Source organism: Pecten maximus, chromosome 5, assembly GCF_902652985.1.
Source record: "Pecten maximus chromosome 5, xPecMax1.1, whole genome shotgun sequence".
In the NCBI taxonomy this organism is placed as follows: Eukaryota; Metazoa; Mollusca; class Bivalvia; order Pectinida; family Pectinidae; genus Pecten; species Pecten maximus.
The window spans coordinates 21651717-21670606 of NC_047019.1; the positions used below are offsets into that span (position 1 = coordinate 21651717).

An 18890-nucleotide genomic window follows, 5' to 3' on the forward strand; every position below is an offset into this window, starting at 1 on the left:
GTATAACTATAACCTCTGTATAACTAAATTCTGTAGCCCCAGTATCACTGTATAACTATAACCTCTGTATAACTAAATTCTGTAGCCCCAGTATCACTGTATAACTATGACCTCTGTATAACTAACTTCTGTAGCCCCAGTATCACTGTATAACTATAACCTCTGTATAACTAAATTCTGTAGCCCCAGTATCACTGTATAACTATAACCTCTGTATAACTAAATTCTGTAGCCCCAATATCACTGTATAACTATCCTCTGTATAACTAAATTCTGTAGCCCCAATATCACTTTATAACTACAACCTCTGTATAACTAAATTCTGTAGCCCCAATATCACTGTATAACTAACCTCTGTATAACTAACTTCTGTAGCCCCAATATCACTTTATAACTACAACCTCTGTATAACTAAATTCTGTAGCCCCAATATCACTGTATAACTAACCTCTGTATAACTAACTTCTGTAGCCCCAGTATCATTGTATAACTATAACCTCAGTATAACTTAATTCTGTAGCCCCAATATCACTGTATAACTAACCTCTGTATAACTAAATTCTGTAGCCCCAATATCCCTGTATAACTAACCTCTGTATAACTAAATTCTGTAGCCCCAGTATCACTGTATAACTAACCTCTGTATAACTAAATTCTGTAGCCCCAGTATCACTGTATAACTAACCTCTGTATAACTAAATTCTGTAGCCCCAGTATCACTGTATAACTAACCTCTGTAAAACTAAATTCTGTAGCCCCAGTATCACTGTATAACTTAATTCTGTAGCCCCAGTATCACTGTATAACTAACCTCTGTATAACTAAATTCTGTAGCCCAAGTATCACTGTATAACTTAATTCTGTAGCCCCAGTATCACTGTATAACTAACCTCTGTATAACTAAATTCTGTAGCCCCAGTATCACTGTATAACTATAACCTCTGTATAACTAAATTATGTAGCCCCAGTGTCACTGTATAATTAACCACTGTATAACTAACCACTGTATAACTAAATTCTGTAGCCCCAGTATCACTGTATAACTATAACCTCTGTATAACTAAATTCTGTAGCCCCAGTATCACTGTATAACTAACCTCTGTATAACTAAATTATGTAGCCCCAGTATCACTGTATAACTAACCTCTGTAGCCCCAGTATCACTGTATAACTAACCTCTGTATAACTAAATTCTGTAGCCCCAGTATCACTGTATAACTATAACCTCTGTATAACTAAATTCTGTAGCCCCAGTATCACTGTATAACTAACCTCTGTATAACTAAATTCTGTAGCCCCAGTATCACTGTATAACTAACCTCTGTAGCCCCAGTATCACTGTATAACTAACCTCTGTATAACTAAATTATGTAGCCCCAGTATCACGGTATAACTATAACCTCTGTATAATTAAATTCTGTATCCCCAGTATCACTGTATAACTAACCTCTGTATAACTAAATTCTGTAGCCCCAGTATCACTGTATAACTATAACCTCTGTATAACTAAATTCTGTAGCCCCAGTATCACTGTATAACTAACCTCTGTAGCCCCAGTATCACTGTATAACTAACCTCTGTATAACTAAATTATGTAGCCCCAGTATCACGGTATAACTATAACCTCTGTATAACTAAATTCTGTATCCCCAGTATCACTGTATAACTAACCTCTGTTTAACTAAATTCTGTATCCCCAGTATAACTGTATAACTAACCACTGTTTAACTTAATTATGTAGCCCCAGTATCACTGTATAACTATAACCTCTGTATAACTAAATTCTGTAGCCCCAGTATCACTGTATAACTATAACCTCTGTATAACTAAATTATGTAGCCCCAGTATCACTGTATAACTAACCTTCGTATAACTAAATTATGTAGCCCCAGTATCACTGTATAACTATAACCTCCATATAACTAACTTCTGTAGCCCCAGTATCACTGTATAACTAACCACTGTATAACTAAATTCTGTAGCCCCAGTATCACTGTATAACTAACCTCTGTATAACTAAATTCTGTATCCCCAGTATCACTGTATAACTAACCTCTGTAGCCCCAGTATCACTGTATAACTATAACCTCTGTATAACTAAATTCTGTATCCCCAGTATCACTATATAACTAACCACTGTATAACTAAATTCTGTAGCCCCAGTATCACTGTATAACTAACCTCTGTATAAATAAATTCTGTATCCCCAGTATCACTGTATAACTAAATACTAACCTCTGTATTTCTGGAACTGTATTGTCAGGGAAGTGGTGGAACTCCTCCTCTGTGTATAGTCGATAACATGTACCTGCAGCCTCGCGACCTGCCCTTCCTGACCTTTGTAGAGCCTGAGCCTTTGACAACTTAACCACCTTCAGCAGGTCCAGCCCGCTTCGTGGGGTGAAGATTCTGTAACACACAAGTATGTTCCTGGTGATTATCTCCCATCATTTTAATTCCTCACCCCATACCTGACCCTTTAAGAACCTGATCTTAGACAACTTCACCATCTTTAGCAGTTCCAGCCCACTAACAGGGGTGGAGTTTCTCTAACACAAAGTCATATGTCTGGTAGTTATCTCCCCTTGTTTATCCTGCTGCCTCAATTCCCACCTGAATATGACTTTCTTCTTTCCAATTCTATACATCCTTTTCTACCCTAACATCTCTTTCTCTACACCATCACTACATCCTTCCTCTCCCTCCTGTAATTATGGTCTTCCCCACTTCGTTAAAATATTCCCCTTCCATACCACTACTACCCTGGTAAGCCCTGCCCTAGTCCTCAGGTCTGCCGATAAATACCATGTGTAACTGACAGCTGACATGTAAGGTTGTCTACATCTGAACTGTATACGTATATAGCAATACCATGGTAAAGATACCTGTGTTCAGTAAACTTTCCAACAATGACATTTTCCTGATGAAACTTCAGTCATATTGGTGTGAACATAACTTACAGACTTCAGATAAAGTCAACTCAATAAAAATAACTTATAAAACCAGACATTTACTTAGTATCAGACCCATATACAAATTAGAACAATGATAAATTGGTATATTGGTAAATGATAGGGAAGTGAACTCACTTGGCTTTGACAACTCCTGTGTCGATGACGAAGTTGATACCATGTATCGTTATAGACGTCTCTGCTATGTTGGTGGCCACAATGACCTTCCGTGTACCCTAGAACCAAGTTCAATCATCATATATATTAAACATTAGCTCTACATCATCAAAAATTTCTTATTTCACAAAGCAGAAGAGAAATATTTCAACCTGAAGATGTGTATTTCAGGTTTTTTTTACAAATTTATCTACAGTAAAACCTTGCTATACAGTCCCAATTTGTTCAATTGAAGCTCTTATACTGCTACTATTTGCCAAAAATTGTAAAACATTTTTCTGTGTACGCTAATGTTTGCACATAAACATATACAGATCAGTATAATGATGAATTGGTGTAACCATACTACCAGCTACAGAAATAGTAGATATAGAAACTGTAATTAGTGCCATTACCTATTATAGCTTTATGATTTCACTGCAAAACTATTATACCACTAAAACTTTTACAGTATGCTGCCATCATTTGCCCAGATAAGTAAAATCTTTTTCTATACTGCCAACATTTGTTGAACTTACTAAATGCTTATTTGCAAGTGTTTTGAGTATTATACCCTATCTAGGACACAATTCAGGTCCAAGTCAGGTCCAGGTCAGGTCTAGGTCAGGTCAAGGTCAGGTCCAGGTCAGGTCCAAGTTAGGTCCAGGTCAGGTCTATGTCAGGTCCAGGTCAGGTCTATGTCAGGTCTAGGTCAGGTCCAGGTCAGGTCCAAGTTAGGTCCAGGACAGGTCCAGGTCAGGTCTATGTCAGGTCTAGGTCAGCTCCAGACACACAAGCGTAGTAGAGGACAAACACCTGACATTACAGGACAGCTTGTGTTTATTATATCAGAGCATCACTGAATTTTATGGTCAAGTTTTAAGACACCAATTACTGTAAGGCTGAGTAAGCTTTAAGAGAACTTTTGTTGTAGCTATGACGTACCTTAGGAGCTGGGTTAAAGGCTCGGAGTTGAAGGTGTGATGGGAGAGCAGCATACAGCGGCCATACAACTAGTGGTGGGGCGTCCCCAACCATACCTTTAGCTATCTCCTTTATAGAGCGCACCACAGAGTCAATCTCCTCCTGGCCAGTCAGGAAAATCAGCACATGTTGGCTGTATAATGATCAACCATACAGTCAAGGTAGAGTTAGAATGGTGTCACAGGAAAACTCTCAATACGGTCTCACCAATCATACAGTCAATGTAGAGTTAGAATGGTGTCACAGGGAAACTCTCAATATTATCTCACCAACCATACTAGAGTTAGAATGATGTCACACGAAAACTCTCAATACTGTCTTATCTCCGTCACAGAAATAACACTCACACCCGTTCCTGTGACAATATCCACCAAGAGATCAACAATTTTTGTTTTTGTTTTTTTTTGGTTTTTTTTTGGTTTTTTTTAAGAAAGCTCTTAATGTAGTAGTGATTTCATTATGAAAAGAAACTAGTTACTGTTCTTCCCAAGGGAAGTCTCTCGATATAGGTTTGACACTAGTTTCATTGAAAATAATGGTCTAACTCAATAGCCTTATTTTTAATACTGCTTTGAGAGACTAATTATCCTGACCATTGTAAAATGTCTATGGACTGAAACTTACTCTGCTGGTTCCTCCCTGTGAATCTGAAATAAGGCTACGACGGCCGCAAATACATAATCGGACTGTGGCTCTCTACTGTAGTACACCTGTAACAACAAACAATAGCATCCCTGATTTTATATCTGTACTGCAAGTCGTGGTTCCTTCAGATATAACACAGGGGTTTACAAAACTTACAGACCGGGATACATGATCTAGTGCCTATATACATACCTGTAATACCTCTAGGTATAACACAGGGGCCTACAACATGTACACACATGTACGTATATACATACCTGTACTGGGAACTGTCGCCCCTCTAGGTATAACACAGGGGTCTACAACACGTACATACATGTACCTATATACATACCTGTACTGGGAACTGTCGCCCCTCTAGGTATAACACAGGGGCCTACAACACGTACACACATGTACATATATACATACCTGTACTGGGAACTGTCGCCCCTCTAGGAATAACACAGGTGTCTACAACACGTACACACATGTACATATATACATACCTGTACTGGATACTGTCGCCCCTCTAGGTATAACACAGGGGCCTACAACATGTACACACATGTACATATATACATACCTGTACTGGGAACTGTCGCCCCTCTAGGTATAACACAGGGGCCTACAACATGTACACACATGTACGTATATATATACCTGTACTGGGAACTGTCGCCCCTCTAGGTATAACACAGGGGCTTTGTTGAAAAACTGTGAGAAGTGATCAACATCCATGGTGGCAGACATGATTATAATCTGTAAAGAGAACATATCAAATATTATACAGTTAAACAGACAATCTTATCAATCTAATAGTCATTTAACTTATTTTATTTGCATTTTCTGTTCGTTTGTTTGTTGGGTTTACTGCTACATGAACAAGTAGAATTTTGAGGCAAGATCTCCTTGTAGTAGCTGGTGGCTACCTCACTGAGCAACATACAGGAGGCCTGTCACATACCAACCAGAGCATATAGGGTATAGTATCTTACCCATGAACATAACCATGTCAGCACAGATTAGCACATTTTGAGCCTCATGAGAAACACAAACCACATGGAATGGGAGCGTTGAACCATGACCTCCAGATCTTCACCTGAGGTTATATGTAGGACAATGCTCAAACTGAGTTTACATAAGTACACACCAATATTCTTTATGACTTCCAGAATGACACTCTCATTTCCTTTCATTTGTTAAAAAGAAATGAATAATAGTTTGCTTAATTGATTTCTTGTTTTAAATTACAAAAATTATTTCCTGCCAAGAATCCTTTTGATTGACCCACTTAGAGAGCCCCACCCACCTTCAGCGGGAGGAGATTCCTCAGTTTCCTCCTTTTCTGTGCCTGTTTGACCACTCCGAATAACACGTCAGTGTGAATGGTCCTCTCGTGGGCCTCGTCTAGGATCACGAAAGAGTACCTAAAATGGTCATTTATGTAGTGAGAACAGAGTCCTTTTTATTTCTCCATCAACCTTAATTATGAATTATAATTGGAAGTATTGCATAAATACTGTACCTTTAAGATCGTCAGAGATAAATCATTCTCTGTAAAGTAATATAGTACTTGCCTTTTCAGCAATGGATCCAAGATGGCTTCTCGTAGTAACATTCCGTCTGTCATGTATTTGATTCTTGTCTTCTCACTGGTCATATCATCAAATCTCACACAATGTCCGACCTGGGGATACAAAATATCATCAAATCTCACACAATGTCCGACCTGGGGATACAAAATATCATCAAATCTCACACAATGTCCGACCTGGGGATACAAAATATCATCAAATCTCACACAATGTCCGACCTAAGGATACATGATATCATAAAATCTCACACAATGTTTGACCTGGGGATACAAAATATCATCAAATCTCACACAATGTCCGACCTGGGGATACTAATATCAAATCTCACACAATGTCCATCCTGGGGATACAAAATATCATCAAATCTCACACAATGTCCGACCTGGGGATACAAAATATCATCAAATCTCATACAATGTCCGACCTTGGGATACAAAATATCATCAAATCTCACACAATGTCCGACCTGGGGATACAAAATATCATCAAATCTCACACAATGTCCATCCTGGGGATACAAAATATCATCAAATCTCACACAATGTCCGACCTGGGGATACAAAATATCATCAAATCTCACACAATGTCCGACCTGGGGATACAAAATATCAAATCTCACACAATGTCCAACCGGGGGATACAAAATATCATCAAATCTCACACAATGTCCGACCTGGGGATACAAAATATCATCAAATCTCACACAATGTCCATCCTGGGGATACAAAATATCATAAAATCTCACACAATGTCCGACCTGGGGATACAAAATATCATAAAATCTCACACAATGTCCGACCTGGGGATACAAAATATCATAAAATCTCACACAATGTCCGACCTGGGGATACAAAATATCAAATCTCACACAAGCACTAACCTGGGGATACAAAATATCATCAAATCTCACACAATGTCCGACCTGGGTATACAAAATATCATCAAATCTCATACAATGTCCAACCTGGGTATACAAAATATGGTTAATATATGTAAATAGATACTGAAATGATTTCCTTTTGCAAAACCATATGCTCAAGGATAAGCCTATTAGAGGACTAGGAAACAGCAATTGTTGGTAATTCTCCACATAGCTATATAGATATGCTTATGTAGCTTATATATTATTGTCTAGATGGCAAAACAACATTAAATAGATTTGTAATTAATGAGACATGAACAGACACTCAACTGGATATCATTCAGCTGACCAGAACTACAATCAATATAAGAAACAGGGTAGCCATTCAACTATCACAGGACGATGAGACCAGTAAACTAATGATACATATATAAAGTGTCTTAAAGCACACAATATGATGTTTGCCTGCAAAGCTCTTGTATTTTAAAATCGATCATAGATTCCACATCAAGAAAGTTCAATCCTAAAATACCAACCACATGTCCTGGTTCGCTGCCTCTTTCCTGAGCAACCCTCTGGGCCACTGTAATGGCTGCAACTCGCCTGGGCTGTAAAACATTTCATCATGAAACTTAAATGTGGTACATTAGGTGAAAAAGCTTATGTTATAACAATATATATCTCTCCCTAACTAGGAATATACAAACAAATCAAATTGTCTCCCTTGATAGGCACCTAAGCGTACTGATATTGTTTTAATGATGTAGATAAAATTGATGTAAGTTAAAACCTAGGAACGCCTGAATTGAAAGCAGACATGTCATATACCATATACAGAAACAATGGCCTATTGTTCTTAAATACATCTTATAGTCATTTAACTTTTAAATGCAACAAAATACAATAGGATTGCTTTATAACATCATACTGTATACATGTACATGTATATCATGAATCCAAACCTTCCCTGTTTTTGACACTTGATGTTATATCCTTATTAAGGACTTAAATTATCAGTTTTTCTTCACAATTTTAAAATTCCAATCAGTCAACTGGAAAGAAATCTAAAATACATTACCACTGTTTTCAGGTACATGTATTTTCTTAAATTATCAAATGCCTCTTAAAGGCCTTTTAATTCCTATTCATAGAGGCTGAACTTTTTTAACATGAACAACCCTTGGAATTTCTCCCAAGAAAATTCCAAAAAGTTGGCAGGTTTGATTTTGTTTTGAGGTACTTTGTTAGTTTATTTGATTTACATAATTCCAAAAAATTTGACAGTTTCGCTTTTGGAAAAGGACACTTGGAATTAATAGATTACAACAAAAGCTATATCTCTTATATACTCAAGATAAACTATATGTCTATCATACTAAAAAATACTGAACAAAAATACATTACCTGAGTTATAGCTACCATCAAGTTCTTGTGTAGTCTGTCTTCAAAAATGTACTGTTAATGACAAAAGTTATAAAAAATTTAAAAAAAACAAGCATATTTGGTATTCCTAAAGCAATACCTGTCCCCTTCGGACCCCCCGCTAAAAATAGTGACCTTGACCTTGACCCAAAATCCTTGAAACTTTTACAAGATAGAGTGCTGACAAACTTTGGCATTACATACATAGATGGACAGCGAGGAAGCCTACAGTCCCCCGGTTTCACCGGTTGGGGACTAACAAGATCTGACTGAGCCTCTGGGCAGGTAAAATAACAAGAGGCCCAAGGGCCTTAACGGTCATCTGACTCTTAATTAAAGATGGTGGCCATCTTGGATTTCTGACCAACCCAATAAATAACAACACTTGGTCAGGACCATCTCAGGCTCATTTCAGGCAAGTTTCAGCTCAACAGCACTGGTGGAACTTGAGAAGAAGTTTAAAATGTGTTTTCAAGATGGCAGCTCTGGCGGCCATCTTGGATTTCGGACCGACCCGAAAAATAACAACACTTGGTCAGGACTATCTCAGGATCATTTCTGGCAAGTTTCAGCTCAATCCCACTGTTGGAACTTGAGAAGAAGTTTAAAATGTGAAAAGTTTACGGACGGCGCAGGGCGGACGGCGGACGGCGGACGGCGACGGACGAAGCACGATGGCTATAGGTCATCCTGACCCTTCGGGTCAGATAACCTAAAAAGTTTGTAATGAAATAGAAACTTAAGTAAGATTCTGTTTAAATCACACAAATAAAGTCTTGAAAAAGTTTGGCTAATGTTTGTGAAAACATTACATAGTTATGTTTTCTAAGATTAATATGAAGTTGAAAATGGCATTATATTTTCACTCCATTTCATATGTGATATATTTGAAGATATGAAATGGCCAATCAGAATCCTCTTAGTTGGGTCAAGTTTAATAGATAAGATAGAATCATTATGTTGGGAGACAAAATTAACAGGACATTTACCCATGTGAGATATAGACAATTAGGATTCTAATCCAAGGAATGAAATACAAAGTCAATCTTTACCAAGTTCCTCCCCAAAGTCATCCCATGGAGCCATTTTATCTATAAAATGTTCCTCTTTTCTAGAAACAAAATCCATTAATTTTTTTGTCTACATTTACAATATGAAAACTGTATCCTGAAGACACCAGTATATACCCGGAGCTGGTGAATATCACATGTACAGTTGTTTCCTCATCTGCGTACCAACCAACCTACCTGTGGAAGCTGTGTTGTCTTGCCACTGCCTGTCTCACCGATCACAATAGCAGTGTCCAGACGATTCAATTCCTGCATCAGTTTCCGTTTGGCTGAAAATATGGGTAATTTTCGTCTTTCTTCTTGTAATTTTTGGAACACCGGTACCCCATTCTTAAATCCTTAAGACAGAATGTAAAGAAAAATGTACAGGGTAAATAGCAATGTTAAACATGAAAAAGCTGTTTTTAAAAGTGTGACCTTGACTTTTGAATTGAGTGACCTAGACATTTTGGCTGATCATGCCTCCTAAAATGACCTAAACTTCAAATCAAATTGAGTCGATAAAATTGCAGTCTTGACAGTAAGATTTGGTAGCGCATGCATAAAATCAAGAAGTGTCTTGCCTTCACCATTCTCGATTCTTACACAAAGTTTAACACTTGGATATACATGTACTTTATTGCAGAATTCTATTTATAACATAAGTGAACTTGAATATAGTCTACTCGTGTTGACATAGAACAACTTGCTCACCTAGGACAAATATTAACATTGTGTGAATATTCACACTTATCATCAGAACAAATGATGGTCATCCAGTATTCCAGCAACATATATCATTTTAGCTAAGTTCTGTGACCTTGACCTTTAACTGTCATGCTCAAAATCAGAAGTGTTTTCCATCTCCTGAGTAAGTGCACATGTACACACAAATCAACTGGCAAACTGTTTGTATTATTTGTTTTCCACTATCTATTTTTAGAAACAATGACCTTGACCTTTGTCCAACCACTCCCATCATCATTATGGTTCTGCCCTCTACTAATGCATCTCAAATATGAACTTCTTGTGACCAACCTTTCTGATGATTTTTATCACAGTTAAATGTTCTGTTTACATGTATGACAGCTGAGTGAAGACCACTGGGACTGAAATATAGGACCTCCAATCTCTAGACAGATGCTGTAATAAGTTGTGTGACCTAACCAACAGTGACCAGTCCAGTTTTAATACATACCTCCCTCCTTTTACATACTCTTTACCCCAGAAGACAACAGCATCTACAATGACCCCCTTTTACTAGAACAAGGGTCCCCAATATAACAGAAAAGTAACAGAAAGAGAAAATAAAAGAAATTTCCAACTCTACACAAATCTTCTAACCTTTTCAAGCAACCTGGCCATCTGGATATCTGCTGTCAATATCCTCTAAACGGACCTATATACTGACAGTTTATTTACCAGTGCTGACGTCAAATGGACTATTTTATAATAGAACCATTAGGAATACATTACCGACAGTGCCCTATACAATAGTATGTCTACCCACTGGTATTTATAACCTCCCACCAACTGTTCATGTCTACAGCAAGGTCAGAGTAATAGCCTACTTCAAAGGATTTCACTTCCATTATCAGTATTTAATTTGGGTCTCTGTTTCTGAGTATCATTAGCTTTGAATCCATCCTTAAGTTTACATGAATGATCTTTGTGCCACCATTTGCTATGTTGCAAAAATTTACTATGTCTTTCCATGATAATTTTAGCATTATCTAGAATTTTTGGATTTTTTGTATTGGAAAATGATTATTTCAAAATCAGGATGAAAATATGTTACAATTCTCAGTAAATATTTAATGGTTACAGGGATTATCCTATTTTAGCTTAGAAACTTTATCTACAAGTAATTATAAGAAATTTATTTTTGGGGGCATTTTTAATTTATTACAATATGGAAATTTGAACAATTTTTTTTCAAAAAAACTATTTTGTCATGAATGAAACCACAACATCTTTCTTCCAGTGATAGATCATGATAAATCTTAGATTGTAGGGAAAAGAAAGCATTCCCTTACCATGAAAATAAAAATAATGTAAACTTTACCAAGTTAACATTAACAATGCAAATTATACAAATATAAACTTAACCCTTGTTAACTTTACCGATGTAAACTTATCCTTTATTAACTTTACCAATATCAACTTTACCAATGTTATCTTTACCAATGTTAACTTGACCAATGTAATGTTTACCCTTGTTAACTTTACCAATGTAAACTTTACCAATGTAAACTTACCAATGTAAATTTTACCAATGTTAACTTTACCAATGTAAATTTTACCAATGTTAACTTTACCAATGTTAACTTTACCAATGTTAACTTTACCAATGTAATGTTTACCAATGTTAATTTTACCAATGTAAAACTTTACCAATGTTAACTTTACCAATGTAAACTTTACCAATGTAAAACTTACCAATGTAAAACTTTACCAATGTTAACTTTTTCGATGTAAACTTTACCAATGTAAACTTTACCCATTGTAACTTTACCAATGCAATCTTTACCAGTGTTAATTTTACAAATGAAAACTTTTCAAATGCAAACCGATAAAATGGAATCTGCTACTCTATTGAAAGTGAAATAATGCTAGTAGAACTGTTTAAATTGTCATTATGGCCTCAGGTATAGCCAGACTGACCAAGGGTCAAACTCTTGAATGGAAATGATCACAGGAGAAGTAAAGTGACCCCCCAAATCCAGCTTCAGGCTGACCCTCAGTGGACCTTCTTTTAAAAAGGCTCAAAGTTTGGTCTGCTTAAAATGTTTTGATTTAATATGAAATCCTTTAATATTCTTCTCATAAGGATTTAAAAACAAATGCATGGTACCTGCATACTTACCAGTATTTAATATGTTCATTAAAAAAGATCCATCATACTTTTTTAGATTGTTTCTTGAATAGAGATAAATAACCATTTTTATTTTAACTGTATTCAAGCTAACCAGTCATTGCAGAGTTAGAAATGGATATCGCTGATATGTCATCAATGAAACAGATTCCGAAATAATTGGACAAAAATCTGACAATAACACTCTTACAGACTACTCAACAGCCTTCACGGCTTGACCAGTGGGCAAGGGGTCAGGGGTCACTGGACACTGGCCAAAGGGTCAGACATGGGTCACTTTTATTTGTTTATCCTTAGATACTTCAATTTAATTTCATTTCAGATGACCAGATTTAGTGGCGATCAACCTGTAGTATCACATTCCTGTTGAATAGGGGGCGGATCTGGATGTTGCTTTCACTTTCTATAGTGTTAGTATGGGGCGTTGTTCCCTGTCAGAATCCTCCACCTTCTACTACAGAGTCTAAAATATTTTGCTTCCTTATTTTGTTAGTTAATGGACCAGCTACACCATACATCTAGCTTAATCACATCTTATTCTTCATTATGTTTGTTTAAATGGACCCACATCACACTTGGACTAATGACATATCATTCCAGAATCCTCCACTGATTTTCAAGGCTAAGTAATACATAATTACTTCAAATCAAAAAGTTCAAGGAGAGTACAGATATATATTCCTATAGATTCTAACTGGAGACAAAAAAAATGGATTCAAAACACACATGTTATAACCACAGACTTAAGATTCTAGCAAAGTGTTTTATAACTAAATGCAAAATGGGCAAGTTTCTTCAGTTTGGAAAGACATTGAATATAACTATAAAAGGAATCTTTTTTTTTAGAATAGGTTGTTGTTTAATTTTGTAAATTTTAACATGATACCAAAAGTTACCGTTACTTTGTGCCATGGAAGAAATTCGATCATGTTCCACCTCTATGTTTTGGTACAAATTAACAATGTACTGACTTTTCGGTCTTATAAGTAATTATTTTTATGATATGGTTGATTTTATACGTAATGTTTTCTAAGACATGTTCTGTCTTATAAGTAATGGTTTTTATGACAAAGTCAACCTTATAAGTAATGGTTTTTATGACATGGTCAGCCTTATAAGTAATGGTTTTTATGACATAGTCAACCGTATAAGTAATGGTTTTTATGACATAGTCAACCGTATAAGTAATGTTTTTTATGACATAGTCAGCCTTATAAGTAATGGTTTTTATGACATAGTCAGCCTTATAAGTAATGGTTTTTATGACATAGTCAGCCTTATAAGTAATGGTTTTTCGGCATAGCCATATAATATGCTTTTGGCCCCAGATATGACGCGACAGGTGGCGTTACTGGTCAAGATGAAGTACGTGATTGGTCAATGTAGCGGTAAATGCAAAATGCAGATATGCAGTTAAAAACGAAACAAAGTTGAGAACGCAAGCTGAATAAGTGGACGTATCTTTTCAAATGACACATTAATGAAATAATATTCCTGATTCAAATGCAGTCTTATTATCACCAAAAATGATTCAAACTGATCTAATTTTGTTATCAATGCTGAAACACATTAGTTTGTTGATTTATTTCACCAGCAGTTTTACATTATAACCAACAGCATTAAAACTATGCTGTTTATCTTTTTTTAAAGATATTTCTTGTTATGACATATTCTGTCTTATATTAAAGGAATGGTTTTTGTGACATATCCTGTCTTATAAGTAATGGTTTTTGTGACATATTCTGTCTTATAAGTAATGTTTTTTATGACATATTCTGTCTTATAATTAATGTGTTTTGTTTTTTTTAAATTGCATTTATTGGTATTAATTAGATATTGTTATACCTATAGGGTGTCATTTAATGTATTTTTGTGACAAGTGCGTGTTACACTGTCAGTAGTGAAGCATTTTCAACAGGATATATTTCAATTTCTTTTTTTGAATTTTTTTATTTTTCAAGATTTTTTTCATAAATACAAAACATTTGAAACATATATGCACACACATTCTCACTCTTACACCCACAGTAGCTATACTCATGATTCATCATCATCATCATCATCATCATCATACATAATCAAACATCATCATCATCATCATATCAGAATCATCATCTTTATCATCATCTTACTCCTCATCATCATCGGTTCATCATCACCACCATCATCACCATCATGATCATCATCATACATAATCAAACATCATCATCATCATCATCATATCAGCATCATCATCTTCATCCATTCATCATCATCATCATCATCATCAAAAGAATCACACTTAATCATCATCATCATCTATCATGATATCATTATCCATACATAAATTATTATCATTTTTTTCATCACAATAAAACATCATCATCCTTATCATCACACAAAAAACATCATCTTCATCACGATTATTTTAAGCTTGAACCACAAGCCTCACATCTACTTACATCATTTACATATTAATTAACATACATACATAACCTAACCTAAATTTATACAGAGTGAGAAGGAAGCAGACAGACATACCATCACACAGACAAGACAGATAGACACAGACAGACGCACCATTACACAGACATACACACACACACACTTCGACACCGACAGACACACACATAGACTCACCATCACACAAGACAAAACAGACACACGCACAGACAGACGCATAACCGGACACACCATCACACATAGAACGCACACACACAAAGACAGACAAAAATAAACATGACTGAAGCATGGGAGAAAATTTCTTTAAATGGTAAAAATAAAAAGTAATGGAAAGGAGCTAGAACAGGCGATGTCAGTCTTTGGGGACCTAAAGCTATATATGCAAAGAGGAACTATCTTTTTCAGATGACTATAAATCTAGAACAGGTTTCCATTTCTTCCAATTGAGTTCAAATTGCCTTTTAGTTTTCTCACTTTTACTGTAATTAATGTATTGTTGAATAGAAAAATGATCTTTGATGACATTAATAAGCGCATTAAGATTTAAAGAGTTGCTGAGACATCTAGTTTTATAAATATAATGCTTGATAAGAATTAAAATTTCGTTATCAACATTACTGCAGTACTGTGATACTATACCAAACAGGAAGGATTCTTTATTGTAAGCAAACGGAATTAAAAGTATATCAAGTAGTGCTTCAAATCTCTGTAATAGTGACTGAACCTCTTGGCATTCCCATAAGCAATGCACTATTGTTTCACGCTCCATACAACATAAGTTACATAAAATACTAGGACTTAAGTTTATTTTAAAAAGGAACGTGTTTGTTACCAAAATATGGTGTATAATTCTCACTTGGAACCACTGTAATTTAGAACTTTTGGTAACTATAAAAGGAAGTTTGAATATTTTGGCCCATTTATTTTGATCAATAATGAATTCTTGGTTCCATTTTCTTGTTCCAGTAGGTATGGATATTGGCGCAATAAGGCATTTGTAAAAATCTTTTGAACCCTTTTCACTCTTAAAAAATATGTCAAATAGAAAAGGTATAAAAGGCTGTTGAGGTCTTTGAATCAGGTAATCAAATTTTTTCAAAAAGCGCTTGATAGCTGAAACTAGTCCATGGTATTGGAGAAAATTTGTGTTTATAGTTCGAAAATTATGTCTGAACTCTTCAAAAGAAAGAAAAGCTAAATCATCTGAATCTTTAATTAAATCATTTATTGTTAATATGCCCACATCAAACCAGTTTTGATAAAAAACATACTTGTTGTTTACCTTGATATCATTATTATACCAGATGGGTGATTTTAAAATTGAGTCTGGTTTTGGAAGCCTAATAGAATCTGAATTATTAAGCCTATTTAATGATTTAAACACATCCCTCCAAAAAAAGTTTTTACAATTGGATCTACACAAATCAATATATTCCTTTCCACAGTTACATAGTTTTCTAAAATTAACATATGTATTTAAAATTAATTTCCACTTACCAGATGAGTGAAATAATCTTCTTACCCAACCTAACTTTAGAGAGTCAATAAAAGAATGAACATCAATCATCTTTAAACCCCCATCAATATAGTCTTGAATAACAACATCTTTTTTTATTTTATGACATTTACTATTCCATAAAAAATCCAGAATCAGAGAATTTAACTGGGCAATCATCTTTTCTGAAGGGTTTGGCAAAGTAATGAACAAATAGTTAAGTTGTGAAATCAACAGAGATTTAATAATATTAATCTTACCTAATGGTGTCAAATTCCTTCTTTTCCATAAGTTAATAACAGATTTAAGTTTTACAATTTTTTTGTCAAAATTCATTTTAGGAATTTTATCCAGATCAACAGAAAATTCTATCCCTAAGAAAGTGAAATTGTGTTGTCCCCACAACAGATTTACTTCAGGCAAAAAAGTTTCTTCACTATATTTCCTACTTCCTATCCATATCACCTGAGATTTATTAGAATTAATTCTTAGACCAGATATCTTAGCATAAGTAGTTAGTTCAAAAATAGATTCTCTCAGCGACTCTTTAGATCCATCCAATATCAAACCTGTATCATCTGCATACTGTACATTTAGAATAGGAGAATTTTCAATATTAATTCCCTTTATGAGATTATTATTTTTAATTTTTGCAGCTAAAACTTCGGCACAGAGAATAAAAATGTATGGTGCAATTGGATCGCCTTGTCGACATCCACGTTGAATCTTAATATGTTTTGATATGTTTCCACCTTGATTTATAGATGCACTTGCATTATTATGAAGAGTATTTATCCATTTCCTTATATCTTTCCCAAAGTTAAAATAGCCTAGAACCTTATCTATGAACGCCCATGAAACCGAATCAAAAGCTTTTTCGAAATCTACCATCAATAACATTCCTGGTATGTTGTGTTCCTCTGCATACTGCATTACATCATAGACCGTACGAATATTTTCCCCTATATATCTACCTGATAAAAACCCTGTCTGATCCTCATTAATAATTTTACCCAAAACTGCTCTTATACGATGTGAGATTACCCCAGAAGCTATTTTATAAGTTATATTTAACAGTGTGATGGGTCTCCAATTTTTTAAAAAATGTCGAGGTTTATCTCCCTTGGGAATACAAGTAATTATACCATGTCTTTGAGTTACTGAACATTGACTGACTGAAAACCCATAATTTAATGATCGAACAACAAAATGACCTAAATACTTCCAAAATACTTTAAAAAACTCAGATGTGAAACCATCAGACCCTGGACTTTTATTATTTTTCATCTCTTTTAGTGTTTTCCCAGCTTCATCAAATGTTATAATACCCTCTAGACTGTCAGAATCATGATTACTTAACCTTGACATGTTACAATTTTGGAGATGTGCTTCTAAATCTATATTTTCCACTTCCCTATATCTATATAAATTTTCATAAAATGACTGTACCTCTGATAAAATGTCTTCTTGTTTCGTTATAAAATGATCATGTTCTGTCTGTATTTTTGGAATAATTTTGGAAGTATAATTTCTGTTTTCAAGATTAAAAAAATAAGACGTAGGTTTTTCTCCCTCCTCTATCCATTTTGCCCTAGATCTAATGATACTACCTCTAACCTTTTTCAAACGAATAGACTCTAATTCTTTTCTTTTCTCATCTAATTGTGTATGATCAGGATTTGTTTCAGCCTCAGTAATTGCTATGAATTTCTTAATATTTTCCTCTCTGAGATTTAACTGCTTTTTCCTGTAAGAAGAATATGAAATAGATTTACCCCTTATTTCCATTAATAAAGTTTCTAAAAAAAGTTGATCATTTATGAGAAATTGAATATCACAATCAGGAATAAGATTTAGAGAATCAGGGTTATAAACAGGTAGACAATATTGTAATTTAATACTGTCAATACATTTTTTTACCAAATCAAGATAGTCTGATTCATATAATAAAGAGTTGTTAAATTTCCAAATACCTTTCCCTTTCTTAAATTTGTTAAAAGTTATAGTTAATAGAGGGGTAGAGTGATCAGACCTATAACCTGGTTCTATTGATGACTTATTTACACTTGACAAGAGAGATTCGGAGACAAGAAAAAAATCTAGTCTGGCCTGCTTTAATGGATTAGCACGCCTCCAAGTATAGCGCCTAGTATCAGGGTGGTGTTCCCTATAAATGTCAACTAGATTAGTATTTTCAATAAGTTCCAATACCTTTTCCCTCGCAGTACTATTATTTACAAATCTATAATTATTATCATAATCTAATGATGGTTTTAAAACTAAGTTAAAATCCCCACATATAATAATGTTCTCATTTCCAAAACTATCCACTATTTCAGTTACTTGATTGTAAAAATCTGGGGTATCCTGATTTGGACCATATACGGAAATAAGAGTTGTCCTAGACCCATCAATATCAATATCAAGCGCAA

The 18890-nt window shown here is 34.9% G+C and overlaps 1 protein-coding gene across 6 annotated transcripts in view; it reads right to left on the bottom strand.

The window, feature by feature from the left end:
- The window catches only part of LOC117327498 (ATP-dependent RNA helicase DHX33-like), a 35502-nt gene that overhangs the window by 11810 nt on the left and 4802 nt on the right, over positions 1-18890 (bottom strand). For 5 of the 6 annotated variants that reach the window (XR_004532656.1, XR_004532657.1, XR_004532654.1 and 2 more), the window contains exons 3-12: positions 9845-10005; positions 8580-8630; positions 7712-7783; positions 6296-6405; positions 6028-6145; positions 5379-5477; positions 4716-4801; positions 4053-4224; positions 3090-3187; positions 2236-2409 (exon numbers count right to left, since the gene is read on the bottom strand). Coding sequence is in view for 2 of the 6 variants with exons in the window: in XM_033884519.1 (XP_033740410.1) it covers positions 2236-2409; positions 3090-3187; positions 4053-4224; positions 4716-4801; positions 5379-5477; positions 6028-6145; positions 6296-6405; positions 7712-7783; positions 8580-8630; positions 9845-10005 (1141 nt within the window). In the remaining 4 variants the exon portion in view is untranslated. Of the gene's footprint in view, positions 1-2235; positions 2410-3089; positions 3188-4052; positions 4225-4715; positions 4802-5378; positions 5478-6027; positions 6146-6295; positions 6406-7711; positions 7784-8579; positions 8631-9844; positions 10006-10990; positions 11064-18890 lie in introns of those variants that run through there. The other variant, XM_033884520.1, reaches the window with a different exon arrangement.